At 55.0% G+C, this 8,435-nt stretch overlaps 2 protein-coding genes across 2 annotated transcripts in view; both read right to left on the reverse strand.

Moving 5' to 3' along the window:
* The window catches only part of RPS11 (ribosomal protein S11), a 1,952-nt gene extending 224 nt beyond the window's left edge, over positions 1-1,728 (reverse strand). Inside the window, exons 1-4 of the mRNA XM_006765946.2 lie at positions 1,620-1,728; positions 991-1,122; positions 441-516; positions 42-171 (exon numbers count right to left, since the gene is read on the reverse strand). Coding sequence (XP_006766009.1) covers positions 42-171; positions 441-516; positions 991-1,122; positions 1,620-1,634 — 353 coding nt within the window. The 5' untranslated portion in view covers positions 1,635-1,728. The remainder of the gene's footprint in view (positions 1-41; positions 172-440; positions 517-990; positions 1,123-1,619) is intronic.
* A 2,805-nt stretch (positions 1,729-4,533) lies between these two features.
* RPL13A (ribosomal protein L13a) lies at positions 4,534-8,303 on the reverse strand. The gene is made up of 8 exons (XM_006765947.2): positions 8,213-8,303; positions 6,876-6,948; positions 6,432-6,497; positions 6,133-6,234; positions 5,853-5,938; positions 5,619-5,678; positions 5,208-5,330; positions 4,534-5,103 (listed from the first exon to the last, which is right to left on the reverse strand). Exons 1-8 carry the CDS (start codon positions 8,225-8,227, stop codon positions 5,017-5,019), a joined length of 612 nt encoding a protein of 203 aa, XP_006766010.2. The 5' UTR covers positions 8,228-8,303; the 3' UTR covers positions 4,534-5,016.
* Positions 8,304-8,435: the final 132 nt, after the last annotated feature.

The raw sequence follows: 8,435 nt of genomic DNA on the forward strand, positions 1-8,435 counted from the left end.
GGGCAGGGTGGCTGGCCCGGGCTGCCGCCCACAGTGCTCACCTGAAGCAGGGGGACAGGTGCACTGACATATTCTTGTGGCGCTTCTCGAAGCGGTTGTACTTGCGGATGTAGTGGAGGTAGTCTCGGCGGATGACAATGGTCCTCTGCATCTTCATCTTGGTCACCACGCCTGGGGGAGGGGAGGCTGTGGGTCAGCTCCTTGGGGAAGGGAGCCTCAGGCAGCCCAGGGCATGCTGGGAGCTGCCGAGCAGCATTAAGAAACCTTGGTTCTGGCATCAGTTCTGCCAATTGGCTTTCTCAGCAGCACCTGTCACAGGCATCTGAAGACCATCGTGAAAACAGACATCACCTGCCAGGGCCCAGGAACCAGGAGTGTCCCCACCCCTCTTTCCTCAGACCCAGAAATCTGAACCCAAGCCCCCCCACCGCCCCACTCACCGGACAAGATGCGCCCTCGGATGGAGACATTACCGGTAAAGGGGCATTTCTTGTCAATGTAGGTGCCCTCAATGGCCTGGAGGGATAAGGAAAAGAAGTAAGACTTGGGGGTAAAAAAAATGGAAGGGGAGGGTGTGTGTCTATAATACTCTCAACAATAAAGAAAAAAAAAAAAAAAAAAGGCCCTAACCGGGTTGGCTCAGTGGATAGAGCACCGGCCTGCAGACTAAAGGGTCCCAGGTTCGATTCCAGCACAGGCCCGGGTTGCGGGCTCAATCCCCCCCAGTAGGGGGCGTGCAGGAGGCAGCCGATCAATGATCCTCATCAGTGATGTTTCTCTCTCCCTTCATCTCTGAAATCGATAAAAACATATATATTTTTTTTAAAAAAGTAAGGCTTGAGTAGCTATTGCCTGGAAAGAACTGCGGGGTGCGGCTCAGAGACAAACTACAATTCCCAGCAGCCCTCGGGGGACACGCGGATGTGGGCGGGGCAGCCGGGCCGGCACATGTGCGGAGCCGGGTCTCCTTCTTCCTCCCCGGGGTCCTACCTCCTTGGGCGTCTTGAACCCCAGACCGATGTTCTTGTAGTATCGCGGGAGCTTCTCTTTGCCGGTCTCTCCCAGCAGAACCCTCTTCTTGTTTTGGAAGATGGTGGGCTGCTTCTGGTAGGCTCGCTCCGTCTGCGGGGGACGAGGGGGCGGGTGAGGCCGCAGCCGGGCTGGAGACCTTCCCGGAACCCCCAGGACCACCCCCCCTCCAGGTCTCCTGCCCCAGAATCGCCTCCGAGAACTCTGACCCCAGATGTCCCTCTAATTCAGACCGAAATCTAACCCGGGGTCACTTCAGCGTTTACGCTCCCAAACACTTCCCGCCGCCTGCAGAATTCACTGCTTACAACCCGGAGGCAGAATGGCACCTCGGGCACCTTTCAGGGAGGATTACTGTCCAAGACACAACGACATCCACCCGGATCCACGGCTCATCTAACGTACACGACTTCCCAGTGCGGAGCCCCCGGGACTGAGGAGGCGCTAACGCAGATAACGCAGACACGCGCCCTCTGTCCGAATTAGCCCCCGGGAGATCGGGGGCGCCCGGAATTAACTCCCCCAACTGGGGCGCGGGGCCCCGCTATCCCGGACACGCCCCTGAGGCACGAGAGGGCCCGAGCTCGCACCTGAATGTCCGCCATCTTCCCGGCCGCTTGAAAAAAAGAAAGCCACAGCGGCGTCCGGGTTTCCTTATCGACTGCGCAGGGACTGGAGAGGAAGTGACGAATAGGGGACCGAGTAGCACGATTTGGGGCGGTGCTTTGGGCGCGTCTCTGATTGACCGACGTCTCTCAGCAAGCAGCTGATTGGGAGACTGCACCGACGCCGCCATGATGGAGGAGGGCGGAGAGGCGGGGCAGGTACCATCTCGCGATAGTTCAGCCATCCTTTGGACGCGCTTGTTCGCATTGGGAAGGCGCGGCCAGCCCTGAGCCCGCCCACGTTATCGCGAGAGTTACAGGGAGGCGGCCGGGTGTCTGCGCGCCGTGAGATCACGTGGGCTTTGGGGACCGCGTGGCGGTGTCCGTACAGGGCTCGAGCGGGATGAGGTGGCTGCCATCTTTCTGCGGGGAGGGAGCTCGTGAAGTGTTGGGACCTGCGCGGCGGCGCCGCCAACTTTGTGCGGGGCGGGTGCTGCTCCTGCGCTTTTTCAGTGAAAGTCGTTCTCCTGTGTCCCGTTTCACCCCCAGACCCTTCTGCTGATTTTCTGTCCGTATCGGCGCGGTTTCTGCGACAATGGAAATGTCTGCGCTTTCCAGCACCATAGCCACCGAGGACCTGAACTTTTACCTTTCATTTCATCAGATTTAAAATTACACGGTGCCAGCCTCCACCACGTTGGGCAGTACAGGATATATGAAATATTCATGCTATCAACTTACCATGTCATTTGAAAGCTTATTTAAATTTGTTTTACACTTGATTTCTTTGTGAATTTTCAATGATACATTTTTAATGGGTGGTGGTTGTCCTTTCAGGGTAGCATTAACGGGGACTTTCTGTTTTAGAGCTCCTGTAATATCTTTACAATTTTTCTTGGTAGGAAAAAAAACAAACACGTAGTTCCTGGAACTTTTGAACGACTTGGAAAGTATTTAAGGTATTAGTTTTGTTTTGTTTTTTAAAAGGCAGGGCCCACCGTTGTTATCAACAATGCGTGTTCACCTGTATAAACGTTACTTAGAAAAAAGCTAAGAACGCGTGCCCAGCGGTTTACATCGCCAGGCGGTGCGATTAGGTGCGATTTCCTCTCTGGTGTGTAAAAAGCTCTATTTTGCAAGGTGTTCAGGGTGGCTGGGGAGATCTTGGTGATAAGGGAAAAGCAGAAGAAATACTGCTTCACTCTGCAAGGGCGCTGCTGGGTCCTTAGCTTTTCAGCGTTTTGAGCACAACCCACAATAGGAAACAGCATTTATAGTCTCATCAAACAGCTTCTCTCCTTTCCCCGTCTAACTTTTAACTCTTTCCTTTCCTTCCTGCAATACATTGATCCCCCCCCCCCCCCCACCCCCGTTTTCATTTGTATTTCACTTATCTATTTTATGGCTGGGTTGATTTTTCACCTGCATTGTAAACAGCTTTGGTGTCCAATAATAAACTTCAGCCAACGCTGTCAGATTTCACAGACACCGTTTCCCAGCATTTCATAACAAAAATGCAAATACTATTTGATCTGGAGCCGTCCCCACTGAGCACAGAAATGCCTATTAAAACAAGACCCTCCTGCCCTAGCGGGTTTGGCTCTGTGGATAGTGCATTGGCCTGTGGACTGAAAGGTCCCAGGTTTCTCTCTCCCCCGAATCATTATTTAAAAAAAACAAAAAAACCCCAAGACCCTCCCTATGGCACCCCCGTGGACTGGAGAGGTGTGCCCACATGCTTTGGTGGTAGGTAGTTGGGCAAGACGGAACTGGAGCTTTGATTCCTCGAATTGTCCACCCAGAGATTTTATTTTCATTCTTTAATGTTGAATGTTAATTCTATTCTCAGGTGCTTATTGGCCGTTTGTATATATATTTTCTTTGGTGAAATGTCTATTCAAATCTTTGCCTAATTTTCATTTGGTTTGTTTCCTTATTATAAGAGGTTTTTAAATATAAATACTTGGAATGTAAGTCCTTCAAAGAGATTTGCAAGTATTTTCTGTCTGTGGTTTGTCATCTTATCGGTGTCTTCTGAAGTGGAAAGTGGTGTTTTTAATGGATTGTGATTTCAGTGGGATTGTGCTGCTATAACAGTTCTGTCAGATTTTAGAATTACGCTTCATGTCTTCAGTTGCTTTTGGAGGCAGATCCCAGGAACCAAGGAGGGGAGGTGTCACCACCCATGTTAGATCTTGGCTGTTTTGGAGATGGTGCAGGATAGAGTGGCGGGGTGTACAAGCTGTGATTTGCCTGGGAACTGTCCTCCACTAGCTCCCTTTGTGCCGAGGTCGGGCATTTGAATGCCGAACTGAATTAGGAAATTATTTCTAAATATTGCACACCAATCCCAGGGGCTGCGTGAATTCAGCTTCTTTTCCAGGACAGCTTTTCCTTCATCAAACCCGAGGGCTTGTGTGGAATTCTGGGTTTGGCTCGGGATCAGGTGACTCCTCCTAAACCTCATCAGTGAAAGGGAGACAGGCCTGATGGTGATCGAAGGTGACCCAAGGGCTTCCACCTGTGTATCTACCCTTTCAGGCACGCACCCAGGCAGATCTAACATGCCCACTTCCATCGTAAACATCCCACACATGCAAATGTTTCTTGCCCATTTCTTCCCCCAAAGCAAGTGTGGCTGATGACCCGAGTGGAGTGGACCCCGTCCCACAAAGGGGTGGCTCTACGGGGCAGTTCCACACCCTGCAGCTGAAGAGTGTAGACAGCTGTCAATTGGGGCACCAGACACCACAGACAATGGTTTGAGTAAATTGTTGGCAGGTCGATCTCTAAAGGTGAATTCTCCCGTGCATTAAGAGGCTAAGAATTTAGCCATTTATCTGTGGACAGCCCCCAAGGGCCTGCCTCTGTTGCAGACACACACGGCAAAGACGCCAAATTTCTTCAAAAATAATTTATTCATTTTCTGGTCACAAGGTACAGGAACGTGCAAGTGCGATGCCCGAGACTGGCTGCCGTCCTGTCTGCATCTGTAAATCCCTCTGTACAACACCAGGTCCATCCTGCCCCCAAGCATTTGCTACATCCTAACAGCTGCGGTCTAGTATCATGTGGGAAGTTTAGAGAGTTTTCCAGCTTGTAAATCCTGAAAGGGAACTAGCTGTTCCAGCTGCTCGTTTCCTAAAACTCTGAGTAGGTCACAGGCAAATTATGCCCAACTGACAGGGCCGGGTCAAGCTTTTGAAAGGCCTTTCTTAAGTAGCAGTGACTAAGGTCCCTTCCGTGTCCCCAGCCTTCTAGGGCCCAAGGTAAGGTGCCTGTGGCCCCGGAACAGCCCCTGGGGTTCCCCACATCCTAGGGCGGCGATGGAGGAAGGGCAGGCCAGGCCAAGCATGAGGAATAACAGTCAATTTTATTGGGCTCAGACCAGGAGTCCATGGGTCTTGAGGACCTCTGTGAATTTGTTAATTTTCTTCTCCACGTTCTTTTCGGCCTGTTTCCGTAGCCTCTGTAGGGTTAGAACAGGCTGTGGTCAGCAGCTGCTGCCGGTGACCCCCCCCTCCCCAGGGGCCCGGGCCCCACTGCCCAGGCGTGCGGTGCCCCCGCGCTCACCATGAGCTGCTTTTTCTTGCGGTAATGCATCTTGGCCTTCTCCTTCCTCTTCTCCTCCAGGGTGGCCGTGACCGCCTGGTACTTCCAGCCCACCTCATGAGCCAGGCGCCCCAGGTAGGCAAACTGGGGTGGGGGGAAGGCAATGGTAAATAAATGGGAGCCTAGATCGGGGAGGGGCTGAAGAGGGGGCTGAAGGCTTCTCAAAGGATCCAAGTTTAAATCAGAAGACACACCCCCTTCCCCCGTGTAAGGGGCTCCCCGCTCCTCCTGGCATCAGCTAAGCCATTGGCATTTTCGGCAGTGCCCAGGTGGCATCCGCAGACCATCGTGAGAAAAAACCATCATCTGCCAGCCTCGGGGACCCCATGCGCAGCCCCCCAAGTCCGCCTGCCCCACGGAACCCGGACTCACCTTGCGGGTGGGCTTCAGACGCACAACCTTGAGGGCGGCGGGAACCACCATTCGCTTTTTCTGTTGGAGAAGGAGAGGGGCTTAGGGGCCCTGAGTGCGGGACAGACAGGGAAGGCTGGCTGGGCAGGTGTCTCAGCCAGTGCTGTTCTCATGAGGCTCAAACAATGTAGGTAATGGTGGATCATCACGGACACGCCAGGCACAGGGATGCTGGGCCGGCCCGGTCGCGCTTACCTTGTCGTAGGGCGGTGGGATCCCGTCAAACACCTTGAGGCGGTCCAAGGCGGCCTGGCCTCGCTTGGTCTTGTGGGGCAGCATGCCTGTGGGCAGGGGGACAGCAACCCTGCTCAGAGGGGCTCGCCAAGACCCCATCACCAGGCAGGCGGACCGGTGGCCTCAGATGGTAGTGCATGTGGAGTCATCTCATGGTTGGGAAACTCGAACTTGAGTGGGAGAAGTCCTCATCATGGGCCACCCGCCCCATCCCCACCCGCGGGCCTCAGGCCCAGCTCACCTCGCACTGTCCGCCAAAAGATGCGGCTGGGGGCTCGGAAGTGGTAAGGGCCGCGGGACGGGTTGGTGTTCATCCGTTTGCGCAGGAAGGCCAGGTACTTCACTGACGAGAGGGGAGAGCGTTTGAGGCTGTACAGTCCCCAGGGAAACACCAGCTTCTTCCCACACCCACTTCTGAGGGCCTATTCTGGAACTCAAACTAGCCCCCCCAACCACTGGGGGGATCGCTTTCAGGGTCTATGGAACCTGAGCACCTCACACATCAACCCTGTCTAGTCCTTCTCCCAGGCCATAACTTACACTTGTTTCTGTAGAAATTGCCAGAAATGTTGAGCCCGCACCAGCGCACAACCACCACCTTGCGGCCTAGAGAGGAGGACAGGGAGGCACTCGCGGGGGGCTCAGGCCAAGCAGCCACCCCCGGCCCAGTTACTGCTGAGGCACCAAAGGGCGATCCTGCCAGGTCAGGACGCGACCACAAGGGCAAGACAGCAAAAGGCCCAGCAGGGGAACCCCTGGCCCCCGTCACAGAGCTACATTCACGGTTAAATGAATTCGCCCAACAGAAAATGCTAACCCCAGAGCCCCCATCTCCGGGGGAGGGAGTGGCTGGCAGGTCTCAGAGCGGTGCATGGGGTTGATCTCACGGTCGTGAGACTCAAACGAAAGATGGTGATTGCTGCTCATCACGGACCGCCGATCCGACCTCCCGTGTGCAGGGCTGTGGGCACAGGGCAGACTTACCCAGCAGTACCTGCTTGGCCACGATGGCCGCCAGGCGGCCCAGGAGATGGCCTCGGCCATCAAGCACCAGGACCTGTGGAAGACAGGAGGGCTCGGTCATCCAGAACTTTCCGACTCCCCACCCCAAGCAACCACTGTCCATTGTCTGTTACACCTTATCCCCCAGGTGCCTCCGATCCAGGCACCAGACCTAGGAACTAGGACCCAAGGCTCACTTCACAGACGAGGCCAAAATAGCAAATGGTGATTTCAATGAGCGGGATAAGAACTCCTCTCACATCTCGGCCGCTTGAAGGGCAGGGGTTTTTATGCCCAGGTTATAGCTTCTTCATCAAGGGTCAAAGTCCCCACTCTATGGAGTGCTGGTTATATACGTGGTGACTGTTGGAAGGCGGAAAGGTACAGAACCTAAAGCCAGACTTCCTGACACTGGGACTTGGGGCAAAGATCTGCAGCTCGCCATGCCTCCACCTCCTCACCTGGAAGATGAGGACAACATCTGCCTCAGAAACATTGTTACAGAAAACACAATGCAAACTGGGCCGGGCACACTCAGGGGGCTCCCACTTGTCTGGCTCCCAGCGTGGTTTTCCATAACCACAGGTCCGTGGCATGAAGCCCACCAGGGCCCCCTAACCCCCGACCCCCCCCCTTCATGTTACACAGAGGCCAGGGCGTTCGGGGCGAAGCTTCGGCTGCCTTCACTGGGGGCCAAGTGCTTAAGGACAAAGGAGCACTTAATCAGTCTTCCGCTTTAATAGCATTTCAAAGCACCCATCAAACCCAAAAGCAAAGGGGGAAAAACACAATTTGTTCCTGAAAGCCCCGCAGGCAAGAGCTCTTGGACCCACTGGTAAAGGTTTGGGGCCAAAACACCCCGAGAGGCAGGGGAAGCCCGACTGGCACTCCCACGGGAGAGCGGACAAGGCCGTTTGGGAGGAATGAAAGGCGCCTCCATTTTGTCCAATCCTCGGCTTCTCAGCCGCCTCCCACGTGCTTCCCGGGTCGCTAGAAACACACGGGTCCAACTCCCCCAAGGACCAGCCCAGAACAAGGCAAACAAGACAGCTTTAAAAAGAGCTCTTCCTGGGCTGAACGTCTCCGCCGCCGCCCCTCCGGGAGGAACGATGCCGCATTTACCCAGCCCCGGGTACAAAGACAGTCCCAGTACCTCCGTTTCCCCGTTACAGAACCTCCTCAGCCCTTTTGCCCTTCGTTTTGCTCAGTTACCGAGCTAAAGCGTCACTACACACGTACGAACGGGCAGAAGATGCGACCCCGTTCCCGCCTGGACCCCGCCCGGCCCCTCGCCGCCCCGGCCCGCGCGGAGCCCACACCTGCCCCTCCGCCATCTTCGGCAGCCGCCTGGGAAAGAAGGAAGCCTTGGCGCAGGGTTTCTTATCCCTTGCAACAGGGGCGGAGGAAATGACGCCACAGGGCCTACGCGAGCAGTTTTCTGGCGTCTCATTGGCCACGGTCGTGCGCATGCGTGTTGAGGTCCCATTAGAAGGCGGGCCGTCTTCGGATCGTCCAATCCGGGAATGGTTCCCAAAGGACCTC

This window comes from Myotis davidii, unplaced genomic scaffold (genome assembly GCF_000327345.1).
Source record: "Myotis davidii unplaced genomic scaffold, ASM32734v1 scaffold2100, whole genome shotgun sequence".
Taxonomy (NCBI): domain Eukaryota; kingdom Metazoa; phylum Chordata; class Mammalia; order Chiroptera; family Vespertilionidae; genus Myotis; species Myotis davidii.

Excerpts from the sequence above, each read along its gene's own strand:
- RPL13A (XM_006765947.2), bottom strand. Across the intron at positions 6,498-6,875 it reads GGCCAAGCAGGTACTGCTGG|GCCGCAAGGTGGTGGTTGTG; the intron begins GTAAGTCTGCCC and ends CCTCCTCTCTAG. Across the intron at positions 6,235-6,431 it reads CAATTTCTACAGAAACAAGT|TGAAGTACCTGGCCTTCCTG; the intron begins GTAAGTTATGGC and ends CCCTCTCGTCAG.